Source organism: Podarcis gaigeae (genome assembly GCF_964106915.1).
Source record: "Podarcis gaigeae genome assembly, chromosome: 1".
Classification (NCBI taxonomy): Eukaryota; Metazoa; Chordata; class Lepidosauria; order Squamata; family Lacertidae; genus Podarcis; species Podarcis gaigeae.
In genome coordinates this window covers 72,406,994-72,427,189 of record NC_139678.1, presented here as the reverse complement: position 1 = coordinate 72,427,189, position 20,196 = coordinate 72,406,994, and the positions used below count along the sequence as shown (strand labels likewise).

Sequence of the window (20,196 nt, the reverse complement as noted above, 5' to 3'; positions counted from 1 at the left end):
CAATTACATAACGGATCACATAACAGATCCATGGAAATAATGGTCATGGCTAACTTGGCTCCATTAATGTCACTGGATCTGCTCTGAGCATGACTTAGTCTGATACAAATAATACAAAATATCAAAAATAAATGCCACATTGAAAAATAGATATACAGTGGTATTGTGAAGGTGTTGTTTTTTTAAAAATCTACACATGTATTTATAAAAATGAAATACAATTAGTCCAGTTTCATTAACACATACAGTTATACATTCACTGGATATCCATTAAAAACAAATTCTATTCTTATTCAGTGTGATGTTAGTCTAATATTCATTTCAGCATCAACCTGAGATATGAACAATATCAATAATACATATTTACGATAGGAAGATTCATTACTCAGAGAGACAATGCCCCCGTGATTCTGGACAAATAGAAACAATAGAGCATGTGCTTCTCCAGTACCTATATTATAGACACATCCGTATTAGCCTCATCTTCCCACTACTCCATAAGTACCCAGGGCGCACAGGACAATTCTATACCTCCCTGCTGCTTTCAGATGCCAACCTTGCTACAACATACAATGTTGCTAGGTTCTGCATAACAGCATTCAAAATTCATTGGTTGATGACCTGCACCACAAACTAGATTTAATGAACACTCATATCAGAGTGCTTTGTAAATTGATAGTCATAGCCACTTATATGCCCTTTTATGGTCTTGCACATCAATTTAATGCTCCCTTCTTTTAGCTTCTTTTAGCTTCTTACTGTCTTTTATATACACCTTCTGTTTTAATAATTTTAGCTCCCCAAAACGTTTTACAGATTTTGCAAATGATTGTACCCCACCCTACTTATGCTGGTCTATGACCATAATAAAGGTTTGATTAATTGATAAATATTTACATTCTACCAAACTCACCTTGAGTATCTTGTAAAACATATTGGGGGAAACATATCACACTATTACAAACATTCTATTCATACAAGCTTGCCAGACAAAATTATCCCCCATCCCCCTACACACTGTTTTGGGAGTTCTCCTGACCCCTTCAAGGCAAATTGGGAGGAGAGGGTAAGACCCTTTGACCCTTGCGCTGGGCTTTCACTGATAGAGCTTGTTAGGTGAATCCTGCCCACTGAGCTTTCTTCTATAAACAACGTGGATATTGCTAGCGTATTGGTGGATAATTGGAAGTTTATACTGTGGTGAAGATTCACTTCTTGACAAGATCAGAAAATAAATACTAACGATCTAATTATCTTCTTGCCTGTTATATTATTAATGACTGGGTTTAGACTTCTCAACTAATACATTATGCTGTTTCAGAATTACAGCAAGCCCTTCATGACATCCTCTACAGGGAACGAATTTTTGTGTGTGCAAACAATTATTGAAAGTGAAAAGTGTACAGGCCTTGGGGACCAAGGGAGGTAACACGGGGTCACTTTACCTTCCTGCCAAGTAGAGATGGCTTGTAAGTCGCTTCAGCAGTCGGCCAAAGGGCTACAAATGTCTTCTAGAGCAGATACTGAGAACCTGACAAGAGGCAGAGGCAGTCAGTCAGCACAAGGCTGGATTGGGCAAAGACATCCAGACAAGGCATTGACTAGTGCTGACTGGACCAGCCTAGATTACTTTAGGCCCTATAGAGTTGTGCAGGCCCAGTGGCAACCAGATGGAACAAATTAGCCAAACTGGTCAACAGGGGTTAAGATACTGTTAAGATACAGTGTTGTGGTTGCAACACTCTGTAATACTTCTGCTATCAGTCTAGATGATGGGAAGAAGAGGCATATGATGGGGTATTATTTCCAAGATTTTAGAAGTCACACATTTGTTTGTTGTATGGAAACACCAGCATATCACTGGTTCAGAAAAATGGGTGGATAGTGAAGGACCTTGCTTAAGAACTGCTGTATGAGTATAAACCACTGTTAAGCAAATGATGCTGTAACAGGATTTGTTTATTTTCCAAATATGAAAAAGGCAAGGAGAAAATAAGGTGATTTATGAAAGGAGACTAAGATACATCTTTAAAATATGTATGTATATTTGGAAGTGGGAACTAATCTAGGAAAGGTAGTTAATATTGTGTTTGGATGTTAAGGGAAAACTATACATTACAGGCTAATTAATGCAATAGTCCCCTATTACTTCGTTTTTAGAAAAAAGGGAAGCAGCTTTGAAAGGAAGGTGTTTGGCAGAAGCAGATGCTTCACAATAATGGTGGAATAGTGTGGTGCGATAGTGTGATTACCTGACCTCCCAGCAGTTGAGTCTCTCCTGCTAACAGGGAGAGAGAAGTGTGTGAGCAAGGAGGCAGGAATGTCAGTGCAGTGCAAATGAACCAGAAGGAGTGCTAGATTGGCTCTGTCAGTGCATTTGCAATGTGCTCCTTCCCGCCTCCTTGCCTTGTCCCCTCCCTCCAAGTAGGTAGGAGTGACTTTGCTGTCAGAAGGTCAGTTGTCACTGCATCATCTTTCACAGGTGCTTCACCTTTCCCAGACTCCAAATCAGTCCTCTGGAGTTATTACACTGGTTAATTTATAATTTTTTACCCATAGCTATCCATCATTTTCCCAATGCATAATTTAGTTAGTAAAAACTATTTTAAGATGGATATTTTTTTAAAAAATCACTTAAATGCCAGTATATGCATTTAAATACTGAAATAGGGAAAAAAAAAAAACAGCAATTCAGAACCAGAATAGTATAGTTGCATTTATAACATGAGATTTTCTTTTTTAAAGTTTCTACTCACCATGTATGGCAGGAAGAAATTACTTTATCCCCAGGAAAGTACTCTTTGCCTTTCCAAGAACATGGGCATTCATCTGGCTTGAAACATGTGTCACCATGTTTAACAAGGCTATAAAAAACATCAAATAGAAACTCATTGTCAATTATATTTTTAAATTTATGTAAATTTGAAGAAACAGTTTGCATGCATATATTCCTGGTTGCCGCTGAATAATTCAATTGAGCATCGATGGGGGCATATACTTGTGAAACAGAGCACTGATGCCACAGTCACGATCAGACAGGTACCCATGATGTAAGCATTGCTATTACTTTTGCCCTAGTTTTGACACTTGAGGTGTTTAAGAACATGTCTTATTTCTCTGACTGTAAGCCATTTTAACCTATTTTTAATATTGTGTTTTAATGTTGTTACTTGCCCTGAAACCTTAGGATGAAGGGTGGAAAATAATAGCTATTATGATTAGCAGCTAAAAGTGTTTTAAAATATGCTCTCCCTCACCAAGAGATATCATTTCAATTACTCTTTTTCAAAACATTTATTAAACACTGCATTTTGTTGCTGGTTTAACCATCACAGCCACCTAAGCTTCTCTGCGATAAAAAAAGAATTTAACAAATTTGCAGTAATATTTCCCCCCCTCCTTGTCTAGCATCTTCTACAGTCGTCTAGAAAAGTCCTCTAGACTAGAAATAAAGTTAGCCAGCAAACATTTCAAGTATTGGTCCTGGATAATCAGTGCCAGGATAACAAATACATCTTTTTACAAAGTCTTTGGCATGTTGACTGTTTTGGTCAATGTCTAGACATAAATGCAACCAAAGATTTCACAGGAGCACTTTTATAAAAAGATGAATCACTCTTTTGTAAACTGTGGAGCAATAATAGCCAACGCTTTCCTGAGTGTGTTTGCTTTCTCAAATTTTACAAGTTATCTAGAAAATGTTTACTGAGAAAGGAGTAACTTTTTCCAAAAAACAACATTTATATTAAACTTTAAAACTATAATTTTATTTAAAGCCTGTTGGGAGTTGCTGTGCCATTTCAAGTTCTGCGTCACTTTCTTGGATGGACAGTGAACTACAAAGCTGAAAATTCCCACTGGTTTAAGCTACCAACTAAGTAGGCCACATTTAGAGACAAAGAGCATCACTTTGACAAGGTGAGACCAAAGTGCAAGTTTCATGTCTGTAATATTACCCTGCATAAAACAAGTGTTAACAGCTTTCTCTCTTGGAAAGCCAAGCAGCCAGATTGATTACAACGATCTAAGAACTCAAAAAAAACAAAACAAAATGCCATTTTGACATTTTGGCAGGTGGTCTCCACACCTCAAAATGAATATTGTATAGCTGGAAAAGGTTCAGAAAAGGGCAACCAAAATGATCACGGAGCTGGAACAACTCCCTTATGAGGGAAAATTACAACATATGGGACATTTTAGTTCAAAAAGTAAGCAAGAGGGGTGGGAACAGGACATAATATAGAAATATGCTTAATGTGTAGAAAGCACACAGATATAACTTTTTTCTTTCTCTTCATAATGCTAGAACCTTGGGCCAGCTACTGAAGCTGCATGCTGGAAAATTGTAGCTAGACAAGGAGATACCTCTTCACACAGTGCATAATTAGACTATTAAATTCACTACTGTAAGATGTAGTAATGGCCACCAGCTTCAATGACTTTAAAAGGATTTTAGAGAAATTCATGGAGGATATCAATGACTTCTGTGTGCTACCTCCAGTATCAGAGGTGGTATGTCTCTGAATACATACTGCTTGAAAGCACAAGTATGGAATGTGCTATTGCTTCCCATGGACATCTGGACAAGATGGGCCTTTGGTCCAATACAGCATGACTTTTAGGCACTTACTATAAATGACTTTATTTCTATTATATGTCAAGGTTCAATACGATGCCTACAGACCAACTGAAATGATGGACCTTTTTATAGACCCTATTACTGAGCTTAGGCATGATTTAATTTCACTGGCATCTCAATCATATGCCATTTATCAGCCCCTACTATTAGCAGCAGTTACCAACCACACACATGAATGCAAGCACAGAACAGAAACTGAGAAGAACAGCGTTGAAGAAAAACATCTCACCTACACTCATCACCAAGGGCCACTTTAGATATTCTGAAGAAGCAATGGCAGAGGAAGAGTGTATGGTTCTTCTACACATTTCCCTTTAGGAGATAGTCACACTGACCCTCATTAAAATTTTAAAGTAAAAACTTAATATTGCCAACTTGGTAAAATGAGACTTTCACATTATTTTTAGTTGATCATAGATCAATCTTATGCCAGCTCAGGAGAAGGCAAGCCTGGATGTTGTTAAAGGCATGATAGATTTATAGTAAATTCTGTTTATTACTAAGATCAGCTAAGCGATAAACCTCTACACACCTCCCTATCAGTAAGCCTTACACAATGAAGCTTACTTCCATGCAAATAGGCATAGGCTTGCACTGCAAGTATCAAAGAAATTCTATGGAAAAGCTATTATAGAAAGAATGATTTAGCAACTGGGAGGATGCACACTTAAAATGAAGGTTATTGTCAAGCTTTTGAACTAAATACGTAAAATACCCTTCCTTCAATCCTGCATCATTTTTAAAAGACAAGACATCAGTCCATTTGAATTTATAAAATACACTGCAGATATGCAGACTGTTCATTTTACCCCAAGGACAACAGAAGAGTACTGCTGTCACAAAAGGTGGTTAAAAGAAATTACATTCTGTCTATGTTATTACATTCTGTCTATCTTAACTTCATTAACTGCACAATCCTAATCATGTCTATTTAGAAATAAGGTCTACTGAATTCAATAGGACTTATTCCCAATTAAGTGGGGTTAGGCTAGCATAATTCTCTCTGGCTATTGATAAGAAACATTCTTGGGCTCCATTAAAATCATTATTTTCTTGTATAAATTAGAAAGTGATGATTTTTCTTTTCTTTTTTAAAACAAACCTTTCAGGAATTCATTTAAGCTTCTTATAAGTTATTTGATCTGGTATGCCACCTGTTTTACAATGAGAAATATTTTTTCTTTTGAGACGAGAAAAAAACAAGCAGAATATTCCAAGAACCTTATTTTCATTATTCTTGCAAAAATACCATGGACAGTGCCAAAGTTCAGAACTGGAGGAGGGAGGTCCATAATTGTGAACCTAGGCGCACTCAGCTTCTTTTGAGCTGAACACAAGCTCTACTGGAGATTTCCCCAGTACCATCACTTCCCATCACTGCAAATGCCTCTTTTCATTCCTTATTTTAACTGACAATATCTTCATTACACTATGGCTGGCATCTGGAACGGCAGTCATACAAGTACCAAGGATCCTGGAAATGTAATTTCTCAGGACATCTGACAGACAATTTTAAGAACTTAGTAAGGCACCCTGGAAATTTTGATTGATCTGTTAGATTTGTTACCTGCTCTTCACCCAAAGACCCTGACAGGTTATATAAAAAGATGAAATGCATGCATTCATAGCAAAAGCAGCAGAGGTGACGGCATCAGTAAATATCTCACCCTATCCCTCCCAATACCTGGATAAAAAGGCGCATCTTGACCTGCTGGCAAAAGCTGTATAGTGACACTGTAATACATAGCTCAGATGGAAGACACACACAAACACACACTTCCAGTTGCTCCATCTGCACAAGCATTTCAGCTTGCCAAATGGAACAACCCCCATTCTTCTCCCCCTGCATGCCAATTTGGGAGGCGGACACACATGAGGGAAGGGGAAACCCCACTGCACAAGTGGAAGTCCTTGAGCGGGGCTGCTGCTGACAAGGTTGCTTATGTGAATCCCACCCAAATTCTTCATACAGAGATACTGCTTTTAATAAAACAGACCCTCTGTGGAAAAGATACCCAGTCTGGATGTTTCTATACCAGCCTTAACCAAACTGGTGCCCTCCAAACCTAAACCATGATGCCTTCTTAATAAAGATGTGCAACTGTTTCCATAGTTAAAACAATTCCTGTTTGGGAGGAACTGTTGGGAGTTGTAGTCCCAAACATCCAGAGGGTACCAGATTCATTCCTGAAGATATTGAATGAGTTATACAACGGGTACAAACGCCCCATGGAAAAGATAACAAAGCTGCACACCTCCACAGGAATAAGAATGAACTGGAGGTTGTTTGATCAACGGAGGCTTTTTAACACTGCTTCGTTGCATGATGCTTGCTTTTTTGATGTCCAGCATATGACAAGATGGGAGGAGGATGAAGCATCCTCTTGCCTCTGCTGCCAAAATAACTTGAGCTAGCCATAGTCATCAAATGTCTTTGACTTCTCAAAAGGCAGAAGGCCATACTACCAAATGTACACTAGGCGCTGAAGTGGCCATAGGTTTTATACTAGTAGGATAAAATTGAACTTTTGTTTGTCTTTACTTACCCCTGAGGACACATGCATCCTGAAAAACAAGGAAGATGTGCCGATATAGTGAGGTTTAGCAGTTGGTTTTCACATGTTCTCTCCCTGCCAAGCTCCATAGTTTGTGGATTACTGCAGTTTACATAGATCTGGTCATCTGGACAGTCATGGACTACAACAATAGAAGACACACATACATCATATTTAGTTTGCTCTTTACCATAAAACCCAAAGCACCCTCCTTAAAGCTAAAGCCTAGCCAGATTCCTCCATTTTGTATTTATACATTTGGTCTTCAGTCCTACACATCTAATTCTTTAGAGAGTTTTTGTCCCTCTCTCATCACACTAAGAACTCCAGGCCATCTGACGAAACTGACCGGAGGAGAGTCATGGCTCACAATGGACAACTGAAACTACTTCCTCACACATTTCATCATTAATTTATGGAATTTGCTCTTATGGGTTTGGTAGTGGGCAGGCCAGTAGTTCATATGATTTTAAAAGAGGTTTAGACAAATACATGGAGGAGAAATCTATCAGGGACTACCAATCCTAACTGCTGTGTAGAACCTCAAGGTTTAGAATCAGTATACCTCTGACTACCAGTTACTGGGGAACAAACCAAAACGGCACACTAAAAATGAGCAAGATAATCCAAACCACAGTCGAGAAGTGGCAAGTCATGACAGAGAGGCTGAGCCAATAGCCAACATCCACAGTCCCATCACTCACAGGAAAGAAAACAAAGGTAGACAAAGCGCTGTACCAGCCTAAATAGCACTGAGTTCAGCTTGAGATCCATGGGGTCCTGGTCTGGCTCAGCCCTCCCCTTAGAAAAGTCCTGCCCATGTCTGATGGGTTTTACAGGGAGCTCTAACTTTGGCATGGCTAGGACTCTACCAGGGAATTCTGGGTTAAATAACATCTTTATGTTACATACCAATGTTGTTTTCCTCACAGTTCATCATTCCATCTTTGCAGTGGCTGAAACAAAAATACAAGAAGTCAGGACCATCAGAATCTTTTTGTATAAATTTAAGGAATCTGGTCAGAGTTCTTCAAAGAAAAGAATGATGCCAGTACTGTACATACATGCTATTTTCCCTCTGATTTCCCTTTTAAGAAACTCTTGCACCAGATTTCCCAGGATTCTTTGGGGGAGGCTATGTGCTTTAAATTGAGTATTAAAAGGTAAAGGGACCCCTGACCATTAGGTCCATTCGTGGCCAACTCTGGGGTTGCAGCGCTCATCTCGCTTTACTGGCCGAGGGAGCCGGCGTACAGCTTCCAGGTCATGTGGCCAGCATGACTAAGCCGCTTCTGGCGAAACAGAGCAGCACACGGAATTGATTATTAAAGGTGCTTTAAATCTATGGTGTGGATGTGACCCAAGTCACAAATCAAATTAATATTTCAGACTTCAATACATACAGTATTGAGCAGGTGAAAAAAGATGGGGCCACAAGGGAAGCCATCTTAAAAATTCATTCTTAGCCCTCCAAAAGCATAGCTAGTGAAGGCCCATACAGACGGTGAGACAGGCCACAGAAGAATGCAGTGGAAAGGGACAGTCCCATCTTTTTAAGCAACACCAATGCTCTCTCCCTGTGGCTGATCTCTGTTCCAAAGTCAGAAGGGATGGGGCAAACCGAGTGTCTGCTAAACACAGCAGAATTAAATTCTGCCAGATGGTATACTTGGCAAAACCCACAGAACATTATAAACTGCCCTTACCATTTTCCCAAAGATGTGATTATGTTTTCTCCAGGTGAATAGTCAATACCCTGAAAATAGCAGGGACATTCATTTCTATAAAGGGGGGGAAAATAGAAAATTTGTTTCCATGGAAACAACACAGACTCCCCCCGTTATAAAGATGCATTCACTTTAAAAATAGTTATTAACATATTAACAAGTATTCTTGTCAAACACTGTATATTGGAATGCATTCCTATCACTGTACTATCCACAGCCAATAATAAATAACAAATTGCAGAGCCTATGGACAAACATTTATGTACTGTTTCCCCTTCAGCAGTAATCCATGATGGTCACAAAATATTTTTTTTAAAAAAAATTATAAGGAAAATAAAATGAGTAGGGCTGTGATAATCAGAAACCTCAATAAATTACCTCACATATTCTCAAGATAATGGAACTGCAGGATGATGCATATTTGGTAATCTCCAGTAAACTCTGAGCACTAAAAATTCCACATGGAAACATGGCACAACAGGCTCTTCAGAGCATGAGACAAACATGGACTTAATCTGCTCATCCATTCCCAGGTGAGGGTCCAGGAATGCTTAGCTCTATCACAGAATTGTGTGTGGGTTCCTATATATACATATCTTGCTCAGTACTGTTGCCTATTTCTTCACTTGGTAAACTTCAAGCAAAAGCAGACAGTCTTGGAGGGGCCATTCCAGTGCACTCTCTCATACTTTGAGGCAAAACTGACAGAAAAGTTTGGCCATCCCGAGTTTACAACCATCTCATATAAGCATCAACGAACCCTGTATTCCCACTGCTGGCTAAATGCAGCATGTTTTTCCCCCCTGCCTCTTTAGTTCTGCAGTTCATTTCATGTCTGAAAGTTAAACCAATTTCTCAGCTAGTCCCTTAAATCTGAAAATATACTTTTACAAAGTGGTTGGTGTCAGCACTACAAATTATACCTACTGTTGCACACATCTGTCAGTTTTGATGTTCAGATACATTCCAAGAGGACAGGTGCAGCCTTCAACACAATCATCACTGCACGTCTCTGGCACAGAGAAAGCTTGGCAGGATTTGCCACAAGTAGATACACAGGTACTGTACTCCTTTGTATCTTCACATGAAAGAGCTAAGCAAATGAAACAGACTTCTCATATTACAAGCCAAACGCATAAAAGGCAATCCACTCTCAAAGGCCTGTAACACATTTCATCCCACACACTGGGATGGCTTCTTGCATGCTTACTTGGAAATAAGTCTCATTGTGTTCAGGGGACTCACTCTCTGGAAAATGTGCACAGAACTACAACCTAAGCCCAAGTTTAGTTAGCCCTAAATCATATCCCTGTGTATTGCTGGCTGTGAAGTGTTTACACTTTTACTACGCAAAGAAAATTATTTATTTATTTTTTATACAACATGTAGGCCTGAATCTTTTTTCCACTAAGACCCCCTTAGGTTACTTTACACAGCCACCAAGTACTGTAAACTAGACTTGCAAATCACATTGGATCCCACTTAAATGGCTAACTATAAATGTGTCATTTAAACAAGAAAAATAAAAAATAAATGGGGCAAAGTGAGGAGGAGGGAACCAAACAGAAATTTCCCTTAATATATTTAAATAGGAATGGCTTGGACCAAAGGTACCCTTCCACTATTAGTGGAACAAATCATCCAAAAATGGAACGGCTGTTTCCATCCTAGCAGGACATCACTGCATGCACTAGCGGAGGAAGAAGGGTGCGGGGGGAGTGCACCGCCCTCGGCAGCGTGATCCCAGTGGGGCGCCATCATGGCTGCCCCCCCTCCCGCACTGGGCGACACCCCCCCCGCCTGCTCCCCCACCCCCCGGTGCCAGAGCATGAAGCTCCACCACTGACTGCATGACCAAATCACCCCAAATACAGAGAAGTTCTTCCGTTTGTGCAAGACTTGTACAGGATCTTTTTTCAGATATTTTTATAGCCTACTATAATTTATATACTAGACCATACAACCATCTCCCTGGTTCTGCTTTTCACCATATCTATGTCCTTTTACCTAGCTTGAATGTGTCATTTAGCTGTGATTATGCCCCTTGCTTGCCTGGATGAAACAAGTTGTTGAGGAGGGTGTAGAAACAACTGGTTTTTGCATGGCTGGAATGTAGCATACTGTAAAACAGTAAGAGTCATATTCATTGCTCTGCCCATTTTTGCCTCTGGACCTGCATGTGTGACCCAGAATATTGTTCACAGTGGTTCCCAACCCAGCTTCACAGTTTGGGCTTTCTTCATTACCATCTTTCTCATCTAGTCATGTACTACTTTGATCTACTGTAGCACACGGTTATTTCAATCTAACCATGTCCATTCAATTTGGATATCCAGCAAATGATTTATCAAATTTAGATTAGTCTTGAAATGTAACAAGATGTCAGACAGCCATTAAATTGATTACATGCTGAACAATAACTTACCACATTCTGGGACATAATTCCGAAAATCTATCACCACTCCATATTTGTGGCACAGGTGGGCATAATGGGACAGAGCGGAGCACATGCAGATCTGCCCACATTTACAGGTATCTCTTCTGCACTGTTCAAAATAGGGGAGAGGACTCAGGTAGGAGAAGCATGGGGCAAAGAGTTCTTTTGTAATGATGCCGCAAGCTTCTGTTGCATAAGTGGCTGTTAAAGTAAATGATAATAAAATAACCATGTTAGAGTCTCCAAATTTAATAGCAAAGGCTTTCTTCTGTGGAACATACATTACTTTTTACAGCTTATCTGATTCAGCCATAGATAAGCCACAGCCAACTGCAGAACTCTACAACTGACTACAGTCATTTTTATGGGAATTTTCCAAGGAAGTCTCAAATAGCAACCACTATTAATATTTCTCTTTAGTTCATCAGATATAAATTTTATTACTATATTTTCAGTAAATAAGGCTCAGTCAGGGTCATGATATTGATTGCATATATTATTATCATTGTTTTATATTACTTCCTCTACACAATCCTTGACAATAATGAAGCATGAAATGCATTTTTTGTCAGCTGCACAACTGAGCGATGAAAACTCAGACGAAATACAACCAGCGGGCTAAAATGACTTAAAACACAGATATGCTTAATTAGGAATACTAATAAGAATGTCTTTCCACACTCCTTTCGACACACACACACAACATCATGCTCAAAGTGGCTTACAACAAAGAGAACAGCAATACATCTCAAAGTCAACAATATCAAAATCAATTTCATAACCAGAATAATAAAACAACATCATTGTAGCAAATGTACCATTGTAGCAAATGTATACACACACCAAAAAAATCAATACTATGGGTTATTCAGAGTCAGAAATTTCAATGGATCACCACTGAGTAAAAGTTAATTGAATATGACCCTATAAATGCAACAACATTTTGCTGCTGGCAATAGCAGAAACTACAAGGGAGCTTGAAAGTTTCATTCTGGTACTAGAAACATTCCTCCCGTGATGTTGCTCACAATTCCTCTCCTGCAACAGCTTCTTATAATGCTTCCAAACCCATCATCAATATCTGTCTATAATATCATCACGCTTACCTGATTGTAGATGAATATCACATGGATCCACTGGTGAATAATCATGCTCAAGACCACAGGCAGATGAAGTTTTCCAGGAATTTCCAAAAAGCTGTGGCGTGCTTTCTGGCACTCCTACTGGAGATCTTTCCCCCATTTAAAAATAAATAAATAAAATAAACAAAAAGGATACACTTCAAATATCAAGTACAAACAACAGTAATTCAAAATCATGGTGCTGTCTCATTAATTTCAAGACACTATGTACTGGATTCATTGTGGTTTATTTTATTTTATTTATATCCTGCCCATCTGACTGGGTTACCCCAGCCACTCTGGGCTGCTTCCAACAAATTAAAACACACTAGGGAAAGTCTTCCTCTTATGCATTCTGTATTTTGTACTTCTCTATAAGAAAATACTTATTAAATTAAATATTTGTGGATTAAAATCATTTGAAAGGACATTTAAGTGGAGCATTCTTGCTCCCAAGAATCAGACCCTTGAAAGTAACAAGATATATTATTACAAGATCTCTCTTCAGGGTTGAATTTCTTCAACATTATTATTATTTAATTAATACTAGGTTTGATCATCAAAATTTATATTTTATTCTTCTAATAAATAGCTACTGTGTTTTTCTATACTGTTTGCGGGGGAGAATCAATATTCATGAAGATAGATGTATTTTAAAAAAATGTTAATGATACATACAAAAAATCATCTTGCATATTTCCGTTGAAGGTCCCACAAAGTCCTATGGTATCATCTTTCCATTGAGCATCAGCTTTGAGATAGAGCCTCAAACCCTTCCAGTCATACAGTATTTGTAATCCAATATATGACTTTATTTGCAAAAATACAGAGGAAATTTTCCGTATTTCAAAAGCATCTAGTAGATAAACATTGCAGAAAAGTTGTATTAATAGTAACCAACAATATTCTCAAGCGATCAGGAGTTGCTTTTACTCTTCACAATGTGTTTAATGTTAGTTGCAAATTAACCTCCTAATCTCTACTTGAATTTAGCCCAAATAAAATTGTTTTGCCGAGATCAAAATATACTCTATTTTACTCATGCCATGAGCCCTCATCACCACCACCTTTTGCAAGCCTACCCAGGTGACAGGTGGTGACAGGAGGTTCTCAAGGAAGTCTAGATACTATGAGCACTTTTCAGCACCGCAATGTATCCTTGTGGGTAGCAGCAGTGGGGTTGCTGATGAAGGGTTGACTGTTAAACTCCCAATGATGGAACTGACAGCAAGATAAGATCTGGAAAGAATCAAGCTAAAATAATTGCTTTGGATGATTTGTTGTTCATTGAAGCCTCCTAAAGCTAATTTGTTGCTCAAGCTGATTCAGGCTGAAGATAGCTTGTTCATCAGGAAAAAGGCTTCCTTTATGTATATCACTTCGTTCATCTATCTATATCAAGTGTGGGAAACCTTTGGCCTTCCAGATGTGGATGGACTGTAACACCATCAGGCCAAGCAAGCATGGCCAATGGCCATGGATGATAGGAGTTTTAGTTCAGCAGCATCTGGAGGGCCACATCTGATCTACATGGTGAGATGAAAGGGAGTGAATATACAACTAGCATCTGGTTCCAGGGGTAGCATGAGAGGATGTAGATATTAGAGGAAGGAAACAGAGGGTTAAGTGAAGCTATAGGAGAAGAAATAAAACCAGAATGATTGACATGATGGAATTAGGGCATGATATGTAGACATAATTTAAATCATAGCATTTTCACTGTAGCTAAGTGTTATTTATTTTAAAGGTAAAGGTAAAGGTACCCCTGCCCGTACGGGCCAGTCGTGTCCAACTCTAGGGTTGTGCGCCCATTTCACTTAAGAGGCCGGGGCCCAGCGCTGTCTGGAGACACTTCCGGGTCATGTGGCCAGCGTGACGAAGCTGCTCTGGCGAGCCAGCACTAGCGCAGCACACGGAAACGCCCTTTACCTTCCCGCTATAAAGCGGTACCTATTTATCTACTTGCACTTAGGAGTGCTTTCAAACTGCTAGGTGGACAGGAGCTGGGACCGAAAGACGGGAGCTCACCCCGCCGCGGGGATTCGAACCGCCGACCATATGATCGGCAAGTCCTAGGCACTGCGGTTTTACCCACAACGCCACCCGCGTCCCGTTATTTATTTTACTTACCATCAATATAAGGCAGATTTACTTTGTACTGATCATATACCAAAACATCTCCTGAATGGGTCAGAGTCACTTGCTTCTTGGAATCTTGACTGAGAATAAGACTGACTGACTGGATACATGCTCCATCTTGATTCTAGAAATAAATTGACGAGTAGCATTGTAAAATAAGCTTGGGATTAAGACCTATTTGCCTTTTGGTAGAATTTGACAGGTGTAGAGCAGGAAAGTATCTCCTGGGAAAGCCACGGGTACACAAAAATCAGTTAATAATTTGCTTGGAGATTTTACATACCACAAAATGCAGTGCTATGAAAATGAGAACACCCAGTAAGATGAAATTTATAATTTAAGAAGATAAGAAGAGCCTGCTGGATCAGGCCAATGGCCATCTAGTCCAGCATCCTGTTCTCACAGTGGCCAACCAGATCCCATGGGAGACCTGCAGGCAGCTCATGAGCACCAGAACACTCTCCCCTCCTGTAGTTTCCAGTAACTGGTATTCAGAAGCATGCTGCTTCCAACTTCAATAGCGGCAAAGCAAGTTTCAAGACTTGGATAGACATGAGCTGAGATATATACCCTAGATAAGGCAGAAAAGCCCACACCTGAAAGGTAAAGCACATGCCTTGCACAGTGGAACCTCGGGTTGCAAATGTGATCCGTGAACCCGCAGCATTCGCAACCCGCAGCGCCGCGTCTGCGCATGCGCATGATGCGATTCAGCACTTCTGTGCATCCGCAAAGTGCAATTTAGAGTGCATGCGCGAGTGCCAAAACCCAGAAGTAACCCGTTCCAGTACTTCTGGGTTTGGCATGTCCATAACCCGAAAATGTGCAACCCGCAGCGATTGCAACCCGAGGTATGACTGTACACAGAAGATTGCATGGTTAATTCTTGGCAGCTACTGCTAAAAAATGGCCAGGTAGTAAGTGAGAGAAAGACTTCTGCCTGAGACCCTGTACTGGTCAGACAGTACTGGAACTAGGTGGACCAATCATCTGACCACATACGGCAGCTTCCTATGCCATTTTCAAGATGTCCAATTAAATATAAAAGCAAGCCTTTAAATGTTAATAGCAGTAGATGAATGTGGGCGTATATATTGGCTACTTATATCTGTGTGTGCATATGCATATTGTCTAAAATAGGCTCTAAAATCCTGGCAATAATTCTCTGATCCAATGAATTGTTTCTTTCATAACATTGACTCCGCTAACTATCAGCAGCTGCCTTCTCATGAACTGTACCTCACTCATCGCCAGACACTTAATAGAAATTCCTATATTAAAATATCCTTCTCATCATAACTAACCACAAAACCTAGTGATACTGTCATTTGAGACTCAGATAAGGCTAAGCTATGCTGATCACTTGACTGATCCTCTTTCAAAAAGTGTTTAAAGCTAAATTTTACATAATTCCAAATTCACTTGCTGCATGGTGATTGCTTTTGTCACCAAACCTGAGGCTCTAAGTGACTGTACTCTTTGTGATTCAATGAGTCAAAAACCTGTTCAGGTGTTATCTGGCTGTTGCTGGAGGTGTTTTTCTTTTTCAATATAGTAATCTGCTTTATTGCGATAGAGCTCTAGCATTTTAATGAAAATTTCTCAGTAACTCTACAGAAATTCAAGGCTCAGGAAAAAAATCAAGACCGCAATAGAGTAATGTTTATGAGTTTATGAGTAATCTCATAATTTGGTGTTTCTACATAAGACATTTTAGTTGTTCAAAGATGACAACTAGAAACCAAGCATTCAATATTATAGTTTATTATATTATTCACAAATCAATGCATCATGGTTGTTGTTAAAAGCACAGTTTAACTGAATCAATCCTTATGAGTCAACGCCTTGTGCCTTGAGATTTTGTTGCTTCAAGTTTTTGTTAGACTGTATTTGATTAACAACTTAGAAAAGAAAATGCTTGCAAAGTGGCTTTGTTGGAAGAAATAGTGCTTTATTGTATATCCTCACAGAGACACTAACAGGTTATTAAAATGGTATGTGTACAGCTATGGACTCTGTGCAGGCACTTGGGAGATTATATGCCATTCTAAAACTGCCTTTCTAAGGCACTCTAGATCTTAACAATGAACAGTGTATCCTTTGTTGGACGTGCCATCTGCAAGACGAGTTGAACATAGAAAACATATTATATTACCATATTATTAAAACATTTTACTGAAGTCAGGGGTAGCTAATACAGTGCCCTCCAGTGGAATACAACTCTCATCATCCTTGACCATGCTAGCTGTGACTGATGGGAATTGTAGTCCACCAACATGTGGACTTCCAAACTGCAGGAGGCAGTGGAAGACAGGAGTGCCTGGCGTGCTCTGGTCCATGGGGTCACGAAGAGTCGGACCCGACTAAACGACTAAACAACAACAACATGTGGAGAGCACTACAGCGGCTATCCATTACTTAAGTAGAAAACTATAAACTAGATAAAAAACAAGATAAAACTAGATAAAAAGCCAATATTTTCAGAACCTATAAATAGAGATAAAAAGAGCAAACATTTCTTTTTTACAAAAATAAAATAAAAAATATATATCAGGTGAAATAATTTTACACCTCCCTTGGCAAAAGGTTTCAGCACTGTACTGTTGACTATTTCTTTACATAACCTCCTGTTACAACACCACAGGCACCATTAGCCAACCAATCCCAGCATTTGACACATGATTTCTGGGGAACAGATAAAAATTGTGCTTACTGGCTTCAGCTTTATATATTTGTTCATTGTTTGAACTAACTAACCTCAATTTTCTGAATGACACAAACACTCGAAAAATTGGCACTACACACATACTGGCAAAAAGGGTGAAAATTCCCTGCCAATGACAGCTCTGAAAGAAGGACTCCAGTCTAAGGACCCATATATTACGTCTGCTCTTTTCATAGAACCACCGAAGAATAATGAGAATTACCTTACTGAATCAGCCAAAACTTGACTGCTCCAGCATTTAATGTTCAGTAACATCCAGTCTTCCTGCTGTCTACCCTGTAGTGGAGGTTAAGGCCCACCCAGGAGCCCCCTTCACATCACAGGGCCATGAGTCAGTGCAGAGAAGGTGTTTTGTATGCAAAAGTTACAGATTCAATCTCCAGAAAGGCTGGGAGAGATCCCAGTCCAAAGCCTTGGAGAGATGCAGCCAGTAAGTAGAGAAAATACTAATCTAGATGTGGGCCGATGTTCTGTCTCAGTATAAAACAGGAAAGGAAATCACTAGCTCTGCGTGGGGCTACCTTTGAAGGTGACCCAGAAACTACAACTAATCCAGAATGCGGCAGCTAGACTGGTGACTGGGAGCGGCCGCCAAGAACATACAACACCGGTCCTGAAAGACATACATTGGCTCCCAGTACGTTTCTGAGCACAATTCAAAGTGTTGGTGCTGACCTTTAAAGCACTAAGCGGCCTCAGCCCAGTATACCTGAAGGAGAGTCTCCACCCCCATCGTTCAGCCCAGACACTGAGGTTCAGTGCTGAGTGCCTTCTGACGATTCCCTCACTGTGAGAAGTGAGGTTACAGGGAACCAGGCAAAGGGCATTCTCAGTAGTAGCACCCGCTCTGTGGAACGCCCTCCTATCAGATGTTAAATAAAGAAGCAACTATCTGACTTTCTGAAGGCAGCCCTGTTTAGGGAAGTTTTTAATGTTTGATGTTTTACCATGTTTTTAATATTCTGTTGGGAGCTGCCCATAGTGGCTGGGGAAACCCAGCCGGATGGGCCGGGTATAAAGTAATTAATTAAATAATAAATAATAATAATAATAATAATAATAATAATAAAGTCATAAGAAAGCACATGTGCTATTTGCTATCCACCTTTTGCCACTGTATATTCAGAGACAGTTAGCTTTTTAAGTTCTTGAGAAATGTCTGCACAGTAATTTCTCATGACACAGATACACATAAACTGAAGGGACCAAACCTGGAACCTTCTACATCCACTGAGCGATGGTCCTTCCCCAAGGAAATTAGAAGTGGATCCAAAGGTAACCTTCCATGAATGGGAGGAATCTTTCAGTGAATGAAAAGTTCCTTCCATTCACCGAAGGGAAACTTATAAACTGAAAGTTTAGTTTAATCTTTTTGATAATGCCAGTTAAGTACCCACACTTGATGCAGCCCAAACATTTTTTCTTCCAGTCTTACCTGTCCACAACGAGCATTTTGCAGAGTCACAGCAAATTTTCCGGAGGTGAGGCTTTTTGCCAGAATATACTGGCAAGTGGCTTGAAAAGTATACTTGCGCCCATCAAATGTCATGAAGTGAATATCTCCTGAGACTGAACATTCAGCTAAAAAAGGCCGGGGGGGGGGGGGATAAAGTGTTTCAATATGTTACCAAAATATTCTGTGCTGCTAGTAATGTATGATATTAAAGTCGTAATAGTGAGCAAAAAGCCTGAAGGAATTAGTGATTACAGTTTGCATTCTGGGAGCTGATAATCCTTTTAAGCATTTATGTGCTGCTTTCCAGGTGTAAATAACTAGGAAAGATTGGGAAAATAATCAGACATCAATATTAACACTTGGATCACATGCAATATACCCAGTATAAAATATTTGAATGAAATATCTGAGAACAGACATACCTGGACAGGTAAGGTTTGTGCAAATCCATTTTCCTCCAGCACATGTACTGAAAACAGAAAGAATTATTTGATGTTTTAAGGCTGCTAGCATAGCCCTTATGTGGCAATTGGAAGTAACAGTTGTAGGACTGCAAAGGAAACCTTATAGTGAATGCTTCAATTGATACCAAGTCATGAAACCATGAAAAGGCAGAAGTAGGGGCAGAGCCCAGCACTCTGGTTGAAATTATGCCACAAGTCTCAGAATGCAAGATACACCTGGGGAACACTAAGGAAAATGAATGGGCATTTCAATGTTAATGGAGGTTTGACACAGGTCTTAAAGGTTGCATAATTGCAGACCCATCAAGTGTGTTTAGGTTAAAGTTTTGAATAGACTGCGTCACAGAATGCTCAGCCACAAACTAAAAAGCTAAGTAAATCTCTCAAAGAAATGATGCAAACATCCTCCCTATGTTGTGAGGTTCAGCAAGCCTATCACAACCAGCTGACTGCAAGTACAGCATCTTCCTCACCGTCCTGTCAGCACTTATTTAAAAACTCAAGCATAGACTGTATGATAAGGAGAAGAGTCTGGGAATTTGCAGCTTGAAACCTTCATGCACCAAAGGCATGCAAAAGAACTGGTCACCATATTTAGTACGCAAAACCATTAAAATTAAGATTATTCCACAAAATTACAAATGGCAAAAGAAAAGAGAAAGCACCTTTCTATGAAGGTGTATGCTTTATAAAAGTAAGGACTGGTATATATGCTAAGGCTTATATATTGGACATTGTTTAGGGAATTCGTGCTATATTAAAGGGAACAAATATATGGAATGTTACTAACCAGTTGTTGCATTCTTCATGAACCACAGCACCAGTTCTGTAGACAGATCCGTGATAATCACAGGGGCATTCTGATGGCCTTACACATAATTTATTTTCATAAATAAGTCCTAAAATGAACATTTGACAATAAAAACAAAATTA

General features: G+C 39.5%; 2 protein-coding genes across 4 annotated transcripts in view; one reads left to right on the top strand and one right to left on the bottom strand.

Moving 5' to 3' along the window:
• USH1C (USH1 protein network component harmonin) overlaps positions 1-20,196 on the top strand; it is a 124,858-nt gene that overhangs the window by 33,374 nt on the left and 71,288 nt on the right. The window lies entirely within an intron of this gene.
• OTOG (otogelin) overlaps positions 1-20,196 on the bottom strand; it is a 95,572-nt gene that overhangs the window by 57,191 nt on the left and 18,185 nt on the right. Inside the window, exons 13-24 of the mRNA XM_083700824.1 lie at positions 20,054-20,162; positions 19,222-19,268; positions 18,779-18,924; positions 14,610-14,742; positions 13,158-13,335; positions 12,465-12,589; positions 11,347-11,559; positions 9,849-10,014; positions 8,901-8,975; positions 8,107-8,150; positions 7,186-7,336; positions 2,757-2,864 (exon numbers count right to left, since the gene is read on the bottom strand). Coding sequence (XP_083556950.1) covers positions 2,757-2,864; positions 7,186-7,336; positions 8,107-8,150; positions 8,901-8,975; positions 9,849-10,014; positions 11,347-11,559; positions 12,465-12,589; positions 13,158-13,335; positions 14,610-14,742; positions 18,779-18,924; positions 19,222-19,268; positions 20,054-20,162 — 1,495 coding nt within the window. The remainder of the gene's footprint in view (positions 1-2,756; positions 2,865-7,185; positions 7,337-8,106; positions 8,151-8,900; positions 8,976-9,848; positions 10,015-11,346; positions 11,560-12,464; positions 12,590-13,157; positions 13,336-14,609; positions 14,743-18,778; positions 18,925-19,221; positions 19,269-20,053; positions 20,163-20,196) is intronic.